At 35.1% G+C, this 23,714-nt stretch overlaps 1 protein-coding gene across 5 annotated transcripts in view; it reads left to right on the top strand.

Annotated features, from left to right (window-relative positions):
• The window catches only part of LOC136038829 (SCY1-like protein 2), an 80,853-nt gene that overhangs the window by 22,749 nt on the left and 34,390 nt on the right, over nt 1–23,714 (top strand). For all 5 annotated transcript variants that reach the window (XM_065722241.1, XM_065722240.1, XM_065722238.1 and 2 more), the window contains 4 exons: nt 1,642–1,912; nt 6,500–6,745; nt 15,967–16,083; nt 22,410–22,715. In XM_065722241.1, the coding sequence (XP_065578313.1) occupies nt 1,642–1,912; nt 6,500–6,745; nt 15,967–16,083; nt 22,410–22,715 (940 nt within the window). The remainder of the gene's footprint in view (nt 1–1,641; nt 1,913–6,499; nt 6,746–15,966; nt 16,084–22,409; nt 22,716–23,714) is intronic.

The following is a 23,714-nucleotide window of genomic DNA, read 5'->3' as shown; positions in this document are numbered from 1 at the left end:
ACCCAATTCAACCATCTGGGGGCTGAAGGGAGAGGAAAAATTAGAAAAAATGAGGTATTTTTAACTTACGAGTGGGTGGTCGGATCTTAATGAGTTTTGATATTTAGAAGGATTCGTTTCTCAGAGCTCTTATTTTAAATCCCGACCGGCATTAAGCCTCCGATTTTCCTTTTAAATCAATCTGTTGATTCTTAGAATTCTGTTAGAGCTCATACCATATGAGCTCTTGGCTCTTAGCCCTTCTTGCCTCGTCACAAGTGCCAAATGAGCTCTTAGCTCTTGTTTCAAGCTGTAGGTGCAAAAAAAGTGAACTTCAGTAAATGTGTCCCACTGTTGAAGCTTAGTGGAGATATTTACTAAAATGGTTGCTTTTCGTATTGCTTTGTTTCACTGGCAAAAAAATCTCCTCTTTCGTTTTTTCTTCTTCTGCTGTCGTTCGCTGTCAAGTCAGTGTCAATACTTTCCCTTGGTGGCAATAGCCAAAATCAACCAATCTGCTACAGGAGTGGTATCGAGTTTTGGTTTTTGATACTGTTATTTATTTACGGTTGCCTTATTGTTGCCAGCTCGAGTTCCGAAGTCGATGCTAATTTCAAACATTCAAGAAAATGTTAGAGAGACCTTCGTTCAATAATAAGGGTACGTGGTATCTACTGTCGAAATATTTGTTCTATACGCAGTTGCCCTCTTGCATTATCTCTATCCTCCCCTTCTTTTTCGAGAAATTAAAACCTACGATTTTTTTTAAATTCGCGATTACCATTTTAAATATTGTATATTTTCCTTGATTTTCCAATTTGTTTTAGCTGTAATGGAGTAGTTTCGAGAGTTAGAATTTAGAGAGCCGTCGGAATTAGTTGTGATTTTGTGATCTTAGTTGTGATCACCGCAGCCAGCTTCTGAAGGAGGCTTTCGCTCCTTTTCTATCTTCTTTTATTTACCCACTGATTATTTAGTTGCTTTAAGTTAGTTGCTTTTCATTCAAATCTGATAATATTCTCCATATACATATCCTTTCCCTTTTTCCAGGATTATTTTTTTTTAGTTTGTTGACGTATTATATTAAATAATATTTTTAAGCCTTTTTAAATCGTTTTCCTGTGAATTTGCAGTGGCTGAATTGGTTGTTGTGATTGTTTATCTAGACTTTTAATAAGCGAATGGTCGTATAATCATTTAAAATGGTGTGGGGATGGTAAGGTTGGTCAGATTAGTAGCCCGTTCTCACCTAAAATAAAATCTTCGATTTACTAAATAATTGATCTAAGCTGTTCTAGAGAATGTTTGGTTTTTGGCACGGAAGCTATGATGAAATGTGTGGTCAACATTTCAAATGGCCAGTGTTCCACCAATCCTAGGGATTTGTTATATCATTTTCTTTTATTATTTTAGTGATATTTGGACCTATTCCACCGAACCTTATGCCGCTGAACCTTTCTCGAAAACCCTCGAGACTTATCAGATTGTTGATTTTAATTATTTTAGGGAAACTTTGGTCTATGTCACTGAACCTTTCCCGACAACCGTCCAGACTTACCCGATTATTGATTTTAATTATTTTAGGGAAAGTTTTGCCTATGCCACTGAACCTTTCCCGACAACCCTCGAGGCTTACCAGATTATTGGTTTTAATTATTTTAGGGAAAGTTTGGCCTTTGCTACTGAGCCTGTGATGACATGTTTGGCCGACGTAATAGATGACCAATCATCGGTGGATAAAATCGATTTTTCTCCTGTTGAAATCAAATACGGGTTATATCAACTTTGCAATTCTCTAATGTTTCTACACAGGGAGGCGAAAATAGTTCATGGGAATATTAGCCCAAATAGCATCGTTATTGACGCCAAAGGGACATGGAAACTGTTTGGATTTGATTTCTGTTGCCTGAATTCATCCCCAGCTGGGCAGTCGGTGGGTTTTCGTCTCTCCTTGTCTCATTTCGCTTTCATATTTTATTTATTTCTCGTTTTTATTTTATCGTTTTCTCTTTTCCTTTTTCGTTTTCTATTTTATTATCTTATTTCTTTTTTACTTATTTCGTTCAGTCACAATTAAGCACATGTTCTCAACTCTCGTAATGTGATATAACAAAAGACCTAATGGATACTTTCATATTAAAAATGAAAAAGAACAATAAAGAAGAAAAAGCAGAAATGCAACTTTTAGATAAAGGCAAACAGAAAAAGCAATCATTATAATCGTCAGAAAACATACAGTATAACCACGCACCAGGGTAGCCAAACAATCAACCAATTATTATTACTACAAGCTTTTTTATAGCTTTTCAACGACAATGCAATTCCCTGTCAATTCATTAAATACATATGATAAAACACTCAATTCTCTCACTCGAATCGACCCGAAGTTCATTAATCGGATCATTCTAAAAATATTTAGCTATCTATCTGTCAGGCTGTCTGATTTGCAAAGAAACTGGGAATGATTTCGATACCCGTGCATCAAAACCTGCATTACTTAACTGGGATCGCTTACTGAATAGAGCTTTTCTGGCTCGACGTAATTTGGGGGGTTGCATCATCACTAAAAACAAATTCTTTGAATGGGCCAATAATCTTGTTTTTATAGTTTATTTGCACTGTGTAATAGGCCTATTTTTTTTTCTTGTTATCAACTTCACCTTTAAAAAATTTGGCATTCTTTTTACGCTGAATCACTTTAAATGGTGGAACTGTAGACTTTTCAAGGCCAACTGTAATAATATCTGTAAGCAAAATAGTGGCAGCGTTTTATTTCTCACAGGCTGCGTTCCAAACAATTAAATCTTTACCCCTCTGATCAATTTCTAATCTAGAAGCCCTATCCGACAAAGTCTAGAACTGCCTGTGACTGGGCTCTAGCTTCATCCACAAGAACTGATATTAGGCATTTCGGAGATGTATTCTCATTCGTTAGAAATGTAATTTTTGCATCTAGAGTAGTAACTTTAGAACACTGTTTCAGCTGGGACACCTCTAATTTGGAAACACGGACGTCTAGCGCTGTTAGTTGATCATTCAGTCATCAGTCATGATCATCAGTTAGTTGATCATCATTCGTGTCAGGTTTATTTCTATTTTTTTGAATGGCTACTTACACTTGGTTAAAATTTTGTGACAATGTATCCAATGTGACAATGTGACCATTGTGACAATGTGACAATTTTGTTACCATGGTTACCATCCATGGTAACTTGAGCAACCGAGCTTTCGATGCTTCTAACTGCAGAATTCAAAGGGTTCATATTTGCCAAGACGATTACGTTTGCGATGACGCCCCATACTAAATTGACATTAAAGATGTTTGTCTACTTCTAATACGATCAATTATTTACCCACGGTGATATTAACGTGCTGTACGCTTTGGCCGTTAGTTACTGGCACGGCTAACACCAGGCAGCAACTGCAACATGAACAATAGCTAAATAATTATCTCAGGCCCCTAATGCATAAATAATCGCCACAACAGCAAAAAAAATGTAGGCTTCAGAATTCCATAAAATAAACTAGCTCCATTTCACACTGATAACAAACACCCTCGCGCAAACTTTGGCATCACTCAAACGAGGACATAAAAATGATCAGTTAGTCGCATAATAATTCCATATGAGCACTAAATATCCATTTTGATTCAAGCTTTGGTTCACAATAATTTTTTTTCCTTGCAATATGATCCGATTATGGAAGTTGACTGTTTAATAGATAGATGCTCGCAGTGAGGTTGCTGAATGAAAACTGAGTTTTGTGTTGTGTGTCGGTATCCAGGTGTATAATAGCAAAACAAAAGAGTATAACAAATAAAAAATACTTTCTATTTAAGACATAATTATTTGCTTTCTCTTGAAAATTCTTCCCAATTCTTAGTTGGAATTAAAGAGAGATGTGGAGAAGTTAGAGAGATGGATACAAATTCGAAGCAAAGATACTAATTTGGACTGAGGGTGCTAGAACAATCCTGGGGGAATTGCCCTCGGCCTCCTGGATCCACCAGTGTTAACTTGAAATGGTGCCTTGGAGAGAAAAATTGCAAACGCAGTTAGAAATGTTAATATGAATGCTTTAAGTTTGGTAGAGAAGAGGGTGGGCTTCTACTAGAAGTATTATTAAAATGTAAATCGAGGTGATGTTAAGTGGAGCACATGAATAAAATTGTCGAAGGTCTCGAAGATGTAGCCAGACGGGATAATAGTAAAATATTGTACTGTCATGTTAAAAACTTGAGAGAGATAAGTCAATTTGGACTTGTCCCCTTTAAAGATAGGAACAGGGTTTCAATTAGTGATGAGGTAAAAGTTGAAGAGAGATGGGCAAAACATTGTAAGAATGGGATAAACCCTGATAAAGTTATGCGAAATGATATAGAAAAGAATGAAAAGTTTGGGGCGCTTCGGAAGTGAGGTAAGACTTGTTTTGCTAGGAAGAATTAGAGACAGTGAAAAAAGAAGTAAAAAATAATTAGGACCCAGGTGCTGATAGTGTGCTAATAGTGTGCTACATGAGTTTATTTTATATATTGGTTTTGAAGTTAGAGATAAAGAACGTGATCTGTGAAAAGGGGGAATTACCTTGCGGTTTTACGAGAACTTTGATAAAACCCCATTATAAGAAAGGTAATAAAAGTAGATGGTAATTATAAAGGCACTGACCCGGTTTCTTTAGGACGCAAATTGCCTTGTATGATGATATTTTTTTAGACATAGAGAGGCTTTAGATAAAATGTAAGAGAAAAATGGTGTGATCTTCGGAAGGCAGAGCATGTGCTCACCAAATTTATATTCTTAGATTAATAATTGAAAAGTGGCATCAAACACTCCAGTTTTTATAGGTAATGAACAAGCGTTTGATTCAGCCGATAGAAGAGCTTTAGCCCTATCTTTGTTTGATATACCAGCCAAATAAATTAAAGTGATTAGTGCTATGTACGAGAATAACAGTGAGGAAATGTGGCTAGTAGCTGGTTTTGTATTGGATCAGGAGTTAAGTTGGGGTTGATTTTTTCCCTATTTATATGGATTATTTTGATGGACTTTGTCATAAGAGACACTGCGAAGGCTATGAGTGAACACGGGATCAAATGGGAAAGCAAAACTCTTTTAGACATCTATATTATTCTGATAATTTGAGTGTTTAGTTGAAAACGTTAGCCTAATCGATGATTTTTGGAGGCTCTGAAAGCTGAAGGCGTAAGAACAGGCTTGAAAGCGGATATGTTAAAAGTTGAACAGCCAAGGCTTAGGGTATCTTTTCGCAGTTGAAAAAAAGTTTGGAAGGATAGGAAAAAAAAAAAAATCTCCGAACCAAGATTTGAACATTGGAAGCTACACTGATGACAGTCGTCAAGAATGGTTTTGAAACTTGGGTTCCGAAAGACGGAGGAGGATGTAGTAAATGTTTTCAACAAAAATTATCTACGAGTTGTTTTGAGTACCCATCTGACTGACCGTATTTCAAACAGTAAACCGTAAGAAAAATGTGGTTCTGTTCCGCTTTCTAGGGTTCTAAGAAGAGAATGATTGAGAGGGCTAGGTCACTTTATGTGAAGGAAAGATGACAAATTACCAAACATCATCCTTTTCGGGCCAATTATCTAGTGCCAACAAAAAGTAGATTGACCCTGAATTGGCGGAAAGGAGGTCGTAATGAAAAATTTGAGAGAAATTGGGAGGTGTAAAGAGATAGGCGGGATTGAAAGAAGCGTGCGTAGCTGTGTTGTCCTCTGGTGGTTTGGTTCTGCAGCAAGTTGTTAGTGCTAGTAGTAGTATAAAAACAAATTTATTTGAATTTATTTGAGTTTATGTTTAACTTAAAGTAAGATTTAGTTTAGGTTTTAATGTAAAGTTTAGATTATAATTTGGATTAAAATTCTCGTTTGGATTTAAAATTTTTCATGCCCAATGGTTGTAGGAACTAGGCTTGTATGCTGGGCATTGCTATTATTACTGAAATATAGGGCCTACGAATTGTGACAACTTCAAAAGAAGTTGCTTGTCTTTTGTGAGACAAAATGAGACAAAAAAAAACAGTAGTAAGACTTTTATTTAGGTCTTATAATTATTATTTTACTGGAAGTACTAGGGTATGGTATTGGTTTTTTTTTTTCTTCTCAGAGAAGTATCCAAAGTCCCGTTTTCAGCCTATTTAAAGTGACTTCGACAAAATAATTTTTACGATGTTTAACCCAGCAAAACTTCAAAAGGTTTTCATCTATGAAAACCCACGTCCAAGCGTATTGGACGTGGTTCCTTCAAAAATTGAACGCGCTAGAATAGCCTGGTTGAACACGGATTCTGAAAAACGAGAACACTGATGAAACGATTATCTGCACAACGCGTGTCAAACTCCGTGTTGGGTGTGAGGCCTGAAAAGGGAGCTTAAGCTCTCTTTCTTACCAGTTTTGTTTACTTTTGGACTGTGATGAAAGTATAATTTCTTCTTCCTAAAGATCATGATTGTTAATTTACAGAAAAAAACCGTGAAGTTCATTTACTTTTTTAATTTTCAGCCACTTTGGAATGCCAAAGAGCCAGATAGAGATCTGGCAGTGGCAGCGCAGCCAAATCTAGATTATCTGGCACCGGAATTTGGACGGAACAAAGGCATTGGTAGCGTTCAAGAGACTAATGTATCTATATCCCCTTCAGTAGATTTATATTCGCTCGGATGCTTAATTGTATCACTTTTTAATGAAGGAAAACCACCTGTTTCCTATGATGATGATTTTGAAATGTTTTATAAGCGAGTTGGAATGGTAAGAGTTGTATTTATGTTTAAAGTAGAAAAAGGGGGCTAGTTACATTGCTAAGGCAAAGTCTCGCCTTTTGAATTTCAAAATTTAAATTATCCGACGACTAGCATTGAAAAGAAAATACGCTTGGTGGGGAGGGATCTAGTTGCCATCAGATTACTTTTGACTCTCAAAAAAGAAACCACTACTTTTGATTTCTAGTCATTTGATTTCCCTCCGTCGTTTAGCTTCTCCATAAAAGCCCATATACCCCCAGGCATAAGTTAAAACCTCCCGTGGGCATTGAGGGGGGTGGGGTATGTTAACCCTCCATGCTGGGAACTTATATTCTTGTGAGCATGGGGAACCCACTGTCTATATTCTTGTGAGCATGGGGAACCCACTGTCTACAATAGTACAATTAAGAAATGCTCCCATCAAGTACGGTACCCGTCGTTCAATGTCATCTGATTGTTTTCATATTGGTAAATAGCTGAAAATTATGGATGCTTACCTATTATATAAAATAAAATACTTTACGTCTCCAAACATAGACAACGAACTTTAGCGCAATCCTAACTAGATACAGAAGGTTGAGGGAGATTTTTCCAAGTGTCTTTAACCGGAACCTACCTTCTTCTTCCACTTCCAGGCCAAATTAAAAAAGTTTAGGTTCAATTACATGAAATTCTAGATATTTTTTTCTGAAAAAGTCCTAAACGACATGCCTATTTTAATACTTACGTACTAATTAAGAAAAAGAAAGATTTATCTTGGAAGTCGTGATTTTGCCTTTGAAATATCTTCGGGAAAAGATTATAGGGAATTTTGAAAGTAGCAAGGACAATTAAAACGAAGTTGAATTGTGAATTGTATATATATCAAGAAAAACCTGACTGTTTTTAATGAAAAAGACGTCATATGCAGTCATACAGTTTTTGGTAGTTGCGAGTACCATTTTTCAAAAAGAGAATCTTGGGTGAAACATCATCAAAAGCTATGCTACAAGAAGTGGCACAAAACACCTTAACAAGGTGTGGCTTTTCTTGGAAGGAGTAGTTGTCGCTGGGAATTAATGGATTTTTAGTGTTTTTAGTTTTATATTCGGTACTCTATGACTTGATGGTCAGATTTTATATTTGCAGGTCTAACAATAACGTGAACTTATTTTACTGAGTGGGTGAGTGATAGAAGTGATGCGATATTTGCTTATATAGCTAGGTATTTATTCTCAGTTTTTTTCTTTCCACGCCGTCTTAAATTTAACCATGTTTTTGGGTGCATATGTATTAATGCCGTGACGATGAAAGCCACCTGTGATTCTGAATAGCAACTAGAAATTTCTTCATTAAAACGGGGAAAACGAAATCGATAATTTTTCCACATGATAAATTTGATCTTCATAACAGAGACCATCCTCTGAAATATAGGTCACTCATGTGAAAACAGAAAAACCTCGTTCAGACCCTTCTATGCCAAACCCTCGACCAAAGGAGATATCTCATACAGTAGCTGGTGAAGGAGGAGTTATTGTAGCTACACAAATTGGTACTATTAATTATTACAAATGATTACAAAATTGGAACTAGTAAGAGACAGTATGGTAGTAAGTTTTGCGGGCTAACACCTTAGAAAATCTTTTATTTGGAAAGGAAGCTTTTTGACATATCGAAAACTCAGACAACTTCGCACAGACCTTGCTAAGTTGGGAGTTCAAACCCATAAGTAACTAAAAGATATTTTAGCCATACGTGCTGAGATTTTTGAAGATATAGTGCAAATGCGCTTATCGTAACAAGGGTATTAAAATACAGATATGGCTATAAAGTTCGTTGGCCGATGCTTTAAAAATGTTTCATTTAAGGAAAAAAATTGATAGGCAGACTTAACCTTATGAAACGTTTACCTCCTCTGCATTTTTGCTTAAGGAGAATGAACTGTAATTAAATATAAGAAATTCGGATTAATTTATGAATAAATGAGAACTTTTATTTAATAATTTTATTAATTTACGTAAAATATTATAAATTGTATCTGCGTATTTGCTTGTCTTTAATTGATATATTTCTTTTTTTCTTAAGAATCACATATTTAACAATAAAGTCATCTAATATGGCGAATATGTAGTATAAATGCTCACACAAAAATAGTAACGCTAAAACTAAAAGGTGCAGCTAGTACAATAACGCATAAAAAGCCTCTAGTGGGATTCTGGTATTAAAGCTGCCTATACCCCCCCCCCCCCCCCCGTGATATTACCCCGCCCTCTTCTTTACTGATAACGGTATTAAAGCCGGCAGCTTTTTTTTCTAATATAGAATCATTATGAATTTAAACATTTGAATTAAATTAATATTAATTAATATTAATACTTATTAATATTAGTAATAATGAATAATAATATTAATTAATTTTTAATGTAATTTAATATTAGTTAATATCAATATTATATTATTAGCTATACGAGTTAAATATATCAATTTGACTTGTGCCAGAATTGCAAAATTAATTAATTGCAAAATTTATATATATATATATATATATATATATATATATATATATATATATATATATATATATATATATATATATATATATATATGTATATGATATACATATATATATATATATATATATATATATATATATATATATATATATATATATATATATATATATATATATATATATACTAGCTGTTGGGGTGGCACTTCGCGCCACCCCAATACCTAGTTGGTGGAGGCGCTTTGCGCCCCCCCCCCAAGTCCCTCCGTGCGCGTAAGTCGTTACGCCCCATTGTAGTTGTGTCCCTGTGTCCCACCTGTGAATATAGAAAGATATATATATATATGTATATATATATATATATATATATATATATATATATATATATTTATATATATATATATATATATATATATATATATATATATATATATATATATATATATATATGTGTGTGTGTGTGTGTGTGTGTGTGTTTTTAACTACGTAAAACTTGCAACATACAACATTCTTCGATGTCCCATTGTCTGTGCATATAAATAGATTGTCAGGTTTACCGACTCTTGAACATGCACCATAAAATTGTCCATGGGAAAAACAATCTGTATTCAGATCTATACCTGATTATTCTAATGATTGCCCTTGAGCTTTGTTGATGGTTATTGCTAATCGAACGTTCCCTGTGTCCCCGTCGTCATTTATATATCCCCCTCTACCCTCGATATCCCCCTTGTAGTTGTGTCCCTGTGTCCCGGTCGTCATTTATATTCCCAGTATCCCAGTCGTCATTTGTGTCCCGGTCTGTAATTTATCTTTGAGTGTACCGGTCGTCATTTATATCTCCCGGTCGTTATTTGTGTCCCAGTGTCCCAGTCTGTAATTTCTCTTTGAGTGTCCCGGTCGTCATTTATATTCCCTGTGTCCCGGTTTTTAGTTTTCTTTTTCTCCTTTATTTTTCAGTTTTTTCCTTTTTTTAGTTTTTTTTTTCTTTTTCAGTTTTTAGTTTTTTTTTATTAGTTTTTTTTATATAGTTTTTTTTTGTAGATTTTATCCTATTTTTAGTTTTTTTCAGTTTTTTTGCTTTTTTAGTTTTTAGTTTTTTGCCTTTTTTTAGTTTTTTTTTTAGTTTTTTAGCTTTTTTAGTTTTTTTGGTATTATCTTTTTAGTTTTTGCATAGACTCTTTGAGCAGCTTCCTCGGCTGTTGCCATTGTAGGTTCTTCAGTCATTTTACAATTAAACATTTTTCCGTCCACGATCTTCTTACAATTAAAAATTTGTATTTGAACGATTTTCTTAAATACCTTTAATAATAATAATAATAATTTATTTATAACCCACAAAGTACATTAAACTGTGGAGTAAACACACAAAAAGAGAAAAAACAAGACAAAAAACATAACAACATAAATAACATAGCAGCATAACAACATACAACATAAGTAAATTACCTCCATTCAAAAAAATGGCCAAAGAGGGTCAAAAACACCAATCATTTGCCGAGTTTTAAGACATATATCTTTAGATAAATGTTTCAATCGCGAGGGCGCATCAACGATGTCAAATTTAGAGACGACTGTATGATTTCGATACCATCGAGGCAGACGCAGCAAATACTTGCAATACTTAAAATATCCTGAGCGTATTTTCTTTGTATCCTTCTTGCGAAGGAGGAAAGCAAAACCAGAAAGATAAAAAACAGCAGGGGCACAAAAACTAGAATAAAGACGGCATAGTCCATTTCGGTTATACCGACCACGATTTGGTGAAATTTTTGCGTATCCAACCCGCATACTTTTCAGCACGCTAGACGTAATAGAGGAGCAAGTAGACGAAAGTGACGTGGAAAAAGAGAGACCCAACCATTTAATACTTGCTGAACATGGTATAGTTGAAGAACCCAAGCAAAGAGGTGATGCTGGTGGAGGACTCCCAAAACACAGAAACTTACATTTGGCAGCATTAATTGAAAGGCCTACTGAACTAAAATTTTAACTAAAATTTTGAACTAAAATTAACTAAAAGGCATACTGTGGATAGTGCGGCTGAAAGCCGGTAAAAGTTGGTAATTAGACTATTTTTTGTCCGGCTAAGAAGCAGAACATCATCAGCATATGCAACGTGACTAATGCCTAAATTATCATTGTAAAAAATTGACGGTTGAAGACGTTGGAGACACGAAGCTAAAACACATTTAAAAATGCTCGGGGATAACACGGCACCTTGCCTAATGCCTTATTTAACAGGAATATACTCCCCTACAGTACCATTCCACTTCACCCTAACTGAAGAATTAGCATACCAATACTTAAGCACGGAAACAATAGAAAGGTTAACACCCGAGGCTGCTAGAGAAAACAAAGCATTTGAAATGAATTACATTATCAAAAACACTAGATATGTCAACAGTCAAACAATACAGGGGATTTTTTTGAGCAACAGCTTGTTTCATTAGCCGACCCACAATATGGTGAGCTTGAACACAGCCCATCTCTTTTCTAAAACCGCGCTGGAAGGGTGTAAAATTGCACTTGGAGTTAATGGCCGGTAGTAGTACATATTCAAATAGCTTACTAACAAAACAAGACACAGTGATAGGACGATAATTAGAGCAAGCACTGGGGTCCTTACCCCTCTTGACTATGGGAGATATACAACCGGACAAAAAACTATCTGGCACAACGGACTGTGCCAAACACATCTGAAACAATAACTGCAAATGCTTCAGCAGTTCAGGACAATCATAAGCAAAAAACTTGAAGCAAAGACCATCACTATCGAGAGACTCAGACTTATTCACTTGCATAAGAGCTCGGAGTATAACACCAGATTCCACCGACAACACTTGAGATTGGTTGATACGAATTGGGAGGATTGAGTTGACAAGCTTTGTGAAATGATTTTGGTGATTAATATTAAATGAAAGCAAAATATTTTTATAATGAGAAACGAAGTCACATAGCCGAAGAGACGAATTAATTGGAGGTGAACACTTAACACTGTTTATAACACGATCCCAGGATTTCTTATCACAAGGACCATCCCAGGCATTCAGTCTCGCTCTACGCAGGAAATATTTGTACTCTCGTTTGGTTTTCTGTTTTATTTGATGTACTGAACCAGAAGAAGGACGATTACAGGCTATCCACATACGGAGCCAGAACTTAGCTTTTTGTTTAGTTATCTTCACTTTTGGATCAACTTTCCAAAAGGGATTGCGAGTACCCGTTCGCACGCACTCAGAGGTGACTTTAATGACGTCATCGTCATAACAAACTTGACGACAACTAACTTCATGAAGACATGATGACATGACGTCACTCGACAGACCCACAGACAACTTATTTTTATATATATATATATATAGATATATAAATATATATATATATATATATATATATATATATATATATATATATATATATATATATAGTTGTCTGTGTGTGTGTGTCGAGTGACGTCATGTTTGTGTGTTGACTGACGTCATGTTTGTTGATTGACGAAATTACACACCGGGACATCGGGACACAAATGCCGACCGGGACATAGGGAATATAAATGACGACCGGGACACTCAAAGAGAAAGCGACCGGGACACAAGGAATGTTCGATTAGCAATCACCATCAACAAAGCACCGGGACACAAATGACGACCGGGACACAGGGAATATAAATGACGAACAGGACACTCAAAGAGAAATTAAAGACCGGGACACCGGAACACAAATGACGACCGGGACACAGGGAATATAAATGACGACCGCGACACTCAAAGACAAATTACAGACTGGGACACAAATGACGACCGGGACACAGGGAAACAGCAACAACGGGGACGCCGGGGGGCACAGGGGGATAAATAAATGACGACAGGGACACAGGGATTGTTCGATTAGCAATCATCATCAACAAAGCTCAAGGGCAATCATTAGAATAATGAGGTATAGATCTGAATACAGATTGTTTTTCCCATGGACAATTATATGTTGTATGTTCAAGAGTCGGTAAACCTGACAATCTATTTATATGCACAGACAATGGGACAGCCAAGAATGTTGTACATTCGCAAGTTTTACGTAGTTAAATATATATATATATATATATATATATATATATATATATATATATATATACATATATATATATATATATATATATATATATATATATATATATATATATTCACAGGTGGGACACAGGGACACAACTACAATGGCGCGTAACGACTTGCGCGCGCGGGGGGGCTTGGGTGACACAGAGACACCAACTAGGTGTTGGGGTGGCGCGAAGCGCCACCCCAACAGCTAGTATATATATATATATATATATATATATATATATATATATATATATATATATATATATATATATATATATATATATATATATATATACACAGCTATATATATATATATATATATATATATATATATATATATATATATATATATATATATATATATATATGTATATATATGTATATCTATATATATAAAAATAAGTTGTCTGTCTGTGTGTCTGTCTGTCAGGTGACGTCATGTTTCTGTGTCGACTGACGTCATGAAGTTAGTTGTCGTCATTTTTGTTATGACGGTGACGTCATTAATGGTATTTAAGACATGCGTTCACGGAAAAATGTTTAATTGTAAAATGACTGAAGAACCTACAATGGCAACAGCCGAGGAAGCTGCTCAAAGAGTCTATGCCAAAAAACTTGCTGCTGATAGAGAAAGTAAGAAAAGAAAGCGTGGATATAACCGGGAATATAAATGACGACCGGGACACAGGGACACAACTACAACGGGGACGCCGGGGGCACAGGCGGGATATATAATTGACGACTGAGACACAGGGATTGTTTGAATAGAAATTACAGACCGGGACACAGATGACGACCGGGACACTGGGACACAGGGAATATAAATGACGACCGGGACACTCAAAGAGAAATTACAAACTGGGACACCAGGACACAAATGACGACCGGGACACAGGGAATATAAATGCTATTTATATGCACAGACAATGGGACAGCGAAGATTGTTGTATATTCGCATGTTTTACGTAGTTAAAAATATATATTTATATCTATCTCTATTCACAGGTGGGACACAGGGACACAGCTACAATGGCGCGTAACGACTTACGCGCGCGGGGGGGCTTGGGAGTTTGCGAAGCGCCCCACCAACTAGGTGTTGGGGTGGCGCGAAGCGCCACCCCAACAGCTAGTATATGTATATATATATATATATATATATATATATATATATATATATATATATATATATATATATATATATATATATATATATATATATATATATATATATATATATATATATGCAGCAAATGCAAAAGTTTGAAGCTCTGATATCTCAGACTAACAGTCTTCCGAGTTTGTGCCAACGGAACGTTAATTTGTAATTAATTAATTAACTGTTAAAAATAACTTTTATAATCAAAAAACTGATAAAGGCGAACTTGATAAGATTTTTCAGCCTCAAGGCAAGCCTGGAAATATAACGATAAGCTCAATGAAAATTTAAGTTTGAAAAGGAGGGTATTAACTATACATTGTTGCTAGTTTTACCCTTTGTTAGTGTTGCCAAACACTTGTTAGTGTTATTTTCAAACATAATACCATTTTTCAGCCTCCATGAAAAAATACGAATATAATGATAAACTCAAATGAAAATCTAGGTTTGATAAAGAAGATATTAAGTAACACCTTGTTGCCAATTTTATCCTTTGCCAGTGTTGGCAAACATGATACATTTTTTTCAAAAAATGGCAAAAATTGTTGCCAAGAAAAATGTTATTTTTCAGCCTCGATGCAGGCCTAGAAATATAATGATAATCTCAGCAAACCTAGATTTGAAGAGAAGGATATTAAATAGTACCCTATTGCTAGTTCTACTCTTTGCCACTGTTGCCAGCTGTTGCAGAATTTACTTGCCAGTTGGACTGTATACTTTTTAATCATGGTTGTATGACTGAAGAATCATTGATATGTAACCTTGCCAAGTCTAGTTGATATTATGAAGTCATCCATTGATGCTCATAACCATATGACTATAGATAGACTATATTTACCATTGGGAATCTGTGTCATTACGTTGGCAGACAATTTAGTAGAATTATACAACCTCTCGCAACAATAAAAACAACATCGATAAGATGAATATGGTCAGCTAACTGAACCTTGCCATTTTTAATCTTAATGTTTTTTATAAGATAATTAATGTACAAGTCAATTTTTGTTGCTTCACTTAGCAATTAAAACGAGTTTTTACCCCGCTTGATAATTCTATAAGCTATTTTTACGTCTGAGTTTATTATAAAATAATCCTTGCAAATCTTATAGTTTCACTTTGCTCCCTGAGGGTCACAGAGTATTTTTGTACCCAGGAATTTTTGTGAAGAGGGGGGCTATTAATAAAGAAAATTTTGGTGCGGGCCAATAAATAAAAACAGAATGTGTAATTTGAATACGAAGTGTAGATAAGCTCATGAAAAATTAGGATTAGGAGGGGGGCGAGTGCAAACTTCCTAATCCTGGGCAGGTCCAACCCTGAGAAACTGGGAAACTCTTAAAGTAAAATGCTAGAAGTTATTCTTGCGTATAAATCATTCTAGATAACCATTGCCACGTCTCAAATTTTAGTTTCCTCATGAGGAGCGTAGAGGGTTGGTAAATTAATAATATACTCCATAGTTTTTTTTATGAATTAAAGTCTTCCAGATAAACATTGCCACATCTCGCATTCTTAGTTCAATTCCCGAGGGGATCAGAGACTTGGTATATTCATTGCTATCAACGCATCCTGAACAGCGACCTGAGCTCGATTTCATTACACAGGTAAGTATTTTTTTTAACTCCTTTGAGTTAGTTTAATTTTCTCCTTAGCATGCATAAATTGCGTATCTTAACAAACCCTTCCTTGTTTTGTGAGAGTAAATTTAATTAGTCTAATTGAACTATGCTGCCAATTTAATGAGTTAGTAATTAGTAATAGCTAATTAACTAAGCAAGAAATTATTCCCACTTTACTCAGAGACGAATGCCCCTTCAGGTCCTACGGCACTGGTCTATGGTCAGATTAATCTGAACTAATAAAAACATTACTTTATTACTTAATTAAAATAACTAAAACTAAGTATACTCCACCTTGCTCAACATCCAATAGTTATCCAACAAGTATCCACCCACTGTAAATCCCATTTTAAAAACTGAACTCTTTCAATATAAATTTCTACTTGCAAACGACTGTAGAATTGGCTACGCATGGAGCTATTTATTGTGTCGATCTTTTGGAAATGGGAAATGAGAAAAGGAATAGTTTTCAGAAAAGAAACTATATAAGAAAAAAATAGAATGAGAAATTGACCCCATGACAGTAAGATAAAAAAGGTGAAGGATGTGTTAACAGATATCCGGCACCAGGTACCTGAAAGCGGCGGCACTGATCTCTGTTTCATGACCCTTTAGCCTGGAATCACAATGAGGGGCTAAGGGCTATCCATCCTGGGCTTCATGATTCATGCCATTGATCGTGTTCTAAAAGCTAGGACAGATCCAAAACACCTATTGGATGAAGCCACTCATCTTACTCATTCAAGACGTGTTTGTATTGACAATAATCTAGGTTACTTTTAAGTAAAGTAAGAAATGAGGTCAACTTAAATATTTATTATTAGTAGTTCTTTGTGGTTAATCTGATAGTATAGGTCCTATACTATCTATATACTATCTATACTATCTATACTATAGTGTCCTATGCCAATTTGTTTTCTCTTAGCAGCCGTTGGATTTTTACTCTCAAGAAATGTTGAAGCATTGTATCTATAATTCAAATTTAAAACACTTTAGGATGACCGAAATTCTTAGGCCAGAAAAAGGCTCATTTTTAGCATTATATTTTTATAATGTAATGATGATAAAAAAATGTCGACAATAAAAAATATAATATTTTTAATCATCTTTAAAATTAGCATATCCATAGGTGGGAAAATGTGTAATTTTTTAGCATGAAATGAGCCCCCTCCTCCCGACAAATATTTACCTAATCCTTAGGTGTGAAAAAGTGTCATTTTTATCATAATATACCCCGTCCCCCTTTACAAATTTTAAGTTCGCTTTTGCAGTGAATATTCATGCACAGAGTCTTTTCTAATAGTTTTGCATTTTCTAATGTTTTCTAATAATCTGTTCTATCGTTCTAATCGATTTGTTCTAATCGGTTGTTCTAATCGAATATGGATAGTGTCGAAGAATCTCAATAGGCTTGTAAGCATCAATTATGTGAATGTCAACATTTTGCCAATCAACTTCAATTTTGTTTTATCCTTGACATTAATAATTTCATTATCAATTGACAATAGTAATTTGAATGTCGATTCGAATTTCTGTATTAATGTCAATACTAATCGAACATAGTGTATACTTAGTGTTAGTTAACAGTTAAAATCGATTGTTATTTTTATTAGTTAAATTAGTTGTTGATGATTACTTAGTAGTAAAAGTAATAGATTAAAACTATTTAGTTAATTATTGTTAATAAACATAGCTTTTATTAATAAATAATTTAATTCATCGTTATTACATATATAATATTTATTTATTAATATGGAATACGTGAAAAGGTCTTAAAAGCAAATATTTTCTGCCTTCAAATCATTTTGAATTGATGCATGAATTTGGTGAGCAAGTATCAGACTGCAGCTCAAATTTTTATAAAGTTAGACTTGTAAAATACGATACGACATACAATAAATCTAAGCCCCCCTCTTTCACACTATTACTAAGTGGTGATAGATACGTTTGCAGAAGGGGTGTGGATGGGTGGAGTATGGAGTTGGGCATTACCTGGTTTCTATGTCACTACAGCCCAAAATATTTGGGATTTCATAATTTTAATAATAATAAGTTTAAAATTCTTGTAGTATTTGCTTTAAAAAATTTGTAACCAAAAAATTGAAAAAGATAAAATTATGTAAAAAAAAATTCAATCTTAGCGTCTTCGAGGAAGATTAAACAAAAGTGTAAAGATAACAAAAAAAAGTTGGAAAATTCGAAATGAGCTCAATACTCAATACCACCATAGAGAGTTTGCTCGAGTAGATAGGGTAATTGGTTAGAACTTTCGATGGAGAAGCTTGAGTCAGAATAAGACGTCAAACCGCTTTTGCTTCCTATTTGGCCTGACTCGTTCACTTAAAACAGACACTGGCTAAAAAAAATGAAAAAGACAACGGACTTACAAAATTGGTCCAAAGCAGTCAATTTGTTTCAATTATCGACCGATATCTTTTGGATCATTTTGTACTTCAGTTGACTAATATTTTGTTAGTAAAATTCCTGTAAAAGTAAAATTCCTAGTAAAAAGGCCTGTATTAAAAACGAGTTTTAATTTTGATATGAAGTTGCCATCACCATCTTCACCTTCCACAATTCATAAAAATAATCCAAGTTATTTTGAATTTTGTATAAATTTTTCTGGTATTTAGCAGAGCAATGAATCTGTTGATTCTGCATCCAGCATCTTTTTATGGTTTCAAGGCATTATAGAGCGTACCGACTTCCTTTTGTCAATTTCAACTAGTCGTTTCCATGAAATTTTCAACTAGATACCGTTAATCCGTTAATCTCAATGAAATATATATTGATTGTAAAAATTCCAAATATGTCATTTGGACATAACCAATATTATAAGAGAAATATATTAAATAGTATTTAATGAACTTTGATGATGGAACATTTATGTATTCTTTTTGTTTTTATGGCACTTGGTATTTACCAAATGACATATCGCGATCGCAATTTCTGTCGGTCTCTCTGTCTGTCTGTCGGTCCCGGTTTTGCTACTTTGGGTACTTCCAGATAAGCTAGGACGATGAAATTTGGCAGGGACCAGACCAGATTAAATTCAAAATAGTCTTTTCCCCGACTCGACCATCTGGGGTGAGTAGGGGGGGGGGTTAATTCGGAAAAATTATAAAAATGATGTATTTTTAATTTACGAACGGGTGATTGGATCTTAATGAAATTTATATTTAGAAGGAAATCGTGTCTCAAAGTTCTTAGTTTGAATCCCGACCGGATCCGGTGACAATGGGGGAGTTGGAGGGGAAACCTGAAATCTTGGAAAACGCTTAGAGTGGAGAGATCGGGATGAAACTTGGTTGGAAAAATAAGCAAAGTCCTAAATACGTGATTGACATTACCGGAACGGGTCCGCTCTCTTTGGGGGATTTTTTTTTGGGGGGGGGGTTAATTCTGTTAATTCAGAAAAATTTGAAAAAATGAGCTATTTTTAACTTACGAACGAGTGATCGGATCTTAATGAAAATTTATATTTAGAAGGACGTCGTAACTAAGACATTTTAGTTTAAATTCTGACCGGATCTGGTGTCATTGGGGGGAGTTGGGGGTGGTGGTGTTAATCTTGGAAAACGCTTAGAGTGTAGAGATCAGGATGAAACTTGGTGGGAATAATAAGTACATGTCTTAGATACGTTATTGACATAATTGGACCGGATCCGCTCTCTTTGGAGGAGTTGGTGGGGATATATTCGGAAAAAATAAAAAAATTCGGTATTTTTAACTTACAGACGGGTGATCGGATCTTAATGAAATTTGTTATTTAGAAGGATTTTGTTTCTCAGAGCTCTCATTTTAAATTCCAACCAGATCCGGTGATATTGGGGGAGGGGTCAGAGGGGGGAACCGGAAATCTTGGAAAACGCATTGAGTGGAGAGATCGGGATGAAACTTGGTGGGAAGAATAAGCACAAGTCCCAGATACGTGATTGATATGACTGGACTGGATCCGCTCTCTTTGGTGGTGTTGGAAGGAGGGGTGATTTGGAAAATTAGAAAAAATGAGGTATTTTTAACTTACGAATGGGTGATCGAATCTTAATGAAATTTGTTGTTTAGAAGGAACTCATGTCTGAGAGCTCTTATTATAAATCCTGACCAGATCTGTTAATGTTGGGGGGAATTGGAAGGGGAAAGCGGAAATCTTGGAAAACGCTTAAAGTGGAGAGATCGGGATGACATTTGGTGGGAAGAATAAGCACAAGTCCTAGATACGCAATCGACATAACTGGACCTGATCCGCTCTCTTTGGGGGAGATTTACAGTGCTTTGGCAAGTTCGGTGCTTCTGGACGTGCTAGGATGATGAAAATTGGTAGGCGGGTCAGGGACCTGCACAAATCGATTTGATAACAGTCATTTCCCCGATTTGATCATCTGGGGGGGTGGATGGAAGGGAAATCATGAAAATGGGGGTATGTTTATCTTACGAATGTGTGATCGGATCTTAAAGAAAACTTTATATTTAGAAAGTTTTCATGCCTCAGATGCTCCATTTTCAATTCGGAACATATGGGGTGGAGGGGGGAAACGGAAATCTTAGAAAACTCTTAGAGTGGACAGATCGGGATGAAACTTGACGAAAAGAACAATCACAAGTTCTTGATAGGCGATTGACATAACTGGACCGGATTCGCTCTCTTTGGGGGAGTTGAGGAGATTTCTAGTACTTTGGCGTGTTCGAGGATAAGTACAAGTTATAGATACGTGATTGACAAAAGCGGGCCGGATCCGATATCTTTGGGGGAATTGGAGGGATTTCTAGTGTTTTGGTGGGTTCGGTGCTTTTTGACTTGCTAGGGCGATGAAATTTATAACTCTAGTACCGAGTAGTTTTAGTTTCTGACCTCGTCACAAGTTCCATATGAGTTCTTCACTCTTGTTGTTTATTTGCCCATGTTTGGGTCACCTCCTATGCACTGCTTACCCGGCATTACTTTTTTTTCTTTTCTTTTACCTTTCATTTTCTATTTTTGTCGTAACCAAATCTATTGAAGTTAACTTCAATAAATTTCCTCTCGTGCCGCTGTCGGAGGGATCTCTTTATGACTATATGAAACCCAGAGAGCTTGACTCTGCTGATGATAATGATACGAAAGTGTGTCCATGATTAGCCAAACGGTAATCACTTAAATGTTTCACCATATGGTGGAATTTTCTATATGAACTAGCTAGTTGGATGATTAATGAAAGGGGTATGTCGTAGACTATATTCCCAGTGATTGTGAATAAATTGAGTTATGAAATCTTGTCAACTAAATCGTGTTGTGATTAAGTATAAAGCAGCATAATGTATTTGTGCTTCTTGGCTGCCGCTGCCGTATGACAGGGTTTGTCTTATAAGCCAGTGCCGTTGGTCTCTGCTGTGGTGCCATCTCTGAAGAATTCTTTGTAGAAAAACTAGACGCTTAAAAAAAAAGTCTGTAAGCTGCTGAGGTTTATTCTTGTAATTTGTATATTTTTATCATTGTGTTTTTACAAGTTTTTTCTATTATCATTATTTGGTGTGTTGATGTTTTTACCATTGTGATCATTCCTTTCCATTGTGGCAAGGCTCTTTCTGTTTGATTGTGTTATATAGGCTATTTCAAGATCCTTGCGTTAAAACCTTCATTCATCTGAGTACTTTGTTTCAACTTCCGTAAGCTACCCAGGCTTATTCTACTAATTAATGTACCTTTTTTTTACCATTTTTACCTTTTCATTGCTTTTTACCTTTGTGTCTATCTTTGTTTTTGTTTTCTTACCATTACGATGGATTTTTTCATATTTTTTTTCAAATTGGCTATTTTGAAGATCCTTGCATTAACTTCTGCAAGCTACCCAGGCTTATTTTACAAGTTGTACCATTTTCACTATTTTTTTTACCATTTCTTACCACTTTCATTATTTTCTTTACCATTGGGTCAACCTTTGTTGTTTTTCTTTATCTTTATGATAAATTTTTACCATTTTGTTTGCTTTGTTTTTTTCAGATAGGCTATTTCGACATTTAAACCCTTTTTTATTACCATTTTTGCCACTTTCATTTTTTTCCTTTTTGCCGTTGTGTTAACCTTTGTTTTTGTTGTTTTTACATTCATGATAAATTTTTACTATTTTGCCTTTTTTTTAGATAGGCTATTTTGAAGACCCTTGCGTTAAAATCCTTATTTAATTATTACCGTTATTATTTGCCATTTAAAACCTTAATTATTGCCATTTTTACCTCTTTCATTTTTATGTTTTTTACCATTGTGTCAACCTTTTTTGTTTTGTTTTCGTTTTTTTTTTACTTCTGTGATAAAATAATTTCATTTTTTCCAGATAAACTATTTTGAAGACCCTTGCGTTAAAACCCTCATTTATCTGGATACCTTGTTTCAACGAGAAAACCTACACAAGTCTCAGTTTTTCAGAAGTTTGCCCGACCTACTGCCACAGTTCTCCACTAGAATCAAGTTGTGCCGCATAGTCCCATGTTTGGACATTGAGTGTAAAGGAACTCCGGCAATGGTGCCATTTATTCTACCTTCATTAATATCTATTGCTAAAGAAGTTTCAAGTGATGAATATGATAAATTTATGCTACCTGGCCTCCGTGGCCTGATGAAAATGACGGAACCTGTTCAGGTTTGACCTTTTTGTTATGAAAGAAATGTAAAAAAATGGCTCAAAAAAGTCATACAAGAGAGTTTCAAGCAAAGTACAAAAACAGGCAAATAAATGAAATATGTCAATTTACAAATAAAATAAATCAATAGGAACTAACAGTAACTGATAAATAATAATAAAAATAATGAAAATAAATAATATACGGTAATTATCATTATTGGTTTTTTAGTAATTCAATAATTTTCATGTTTTCTGACAATTGTGTCTTTCTGACAAGGAAAAGTTCTTCCAATATTCACCCTCTTCATTTTTTTTCTTTTTTATATAGGCTTTGAAAACTCTATTTTAAATTGGAAGGTTGGTCTAGGTTAGTTTGTCACGCAGATAAAACGTATGAGCTTTATCTAGATTAAAAAAAAAAGTGTTCATGAGGAAAAAGCTATGAAAGCAAGGAATGAATATTTCCACTTTAACTGGAACTTTCCTGCTCCCCCCCCCCCAAATAAAAAAAAGAAAAGAAAAAGTCTGGCTTGTAAATAAGCAGTAAAAATCCAAATAAACAAATTTTTGCAATAATTCTAAGAAAAATTGTAATCCAGAAGGAATACCCCTACCCCCTCGAATAAAAACCTCGGTTACTTTCTGTAGGTTTTTTTTGGTCTTCTACTGGTCCGTACTTTGGTCCGTAGACAGCCTTTGTCAGCCGTTTGACTGTGACCAGTATTTGAAGTTCATTAAACATGACCAAAAAATTGTCAAAACTTATAATCTGTTGTAGTCCTCGCCTTTTTTCTCCACTTTTGCTTATTTAACAAGGGATTGATTCACAGAGTAATCTGTAATAGTGAGTCCATAACAGTGACAGGAATTTTCAATTCGTGCGGAGCGAAGAGCCTGTCACTAATAGTCACTCTGTCATAATAGTCAATTGCGATTTAGGATCGTCTCTTCTCCAGGCAATGCCCGTTTCTTTTTAATCTCATGCGGCACCCACTGAGCTCATGTGCAACATTTGGT

The sequence above is a fragment of the Artemia franciscana genome, chromosome 18, assembly GCF_032884065.1.
Source record: "Artemia franciscana chromosome 18, ASM3288406v1, whole genome shotgun sequence".
Classification (NCBI taxonomy): domain Eukaryota; kingdom Metazoa; phylum Arthropoda; class Branchiopoda; order Anostraca; family Artemiidae; genus Artemia; species Artemia franciscana.
This window is presented reverse-complemented; position numbering and strand designations above follow the sequence as displayed.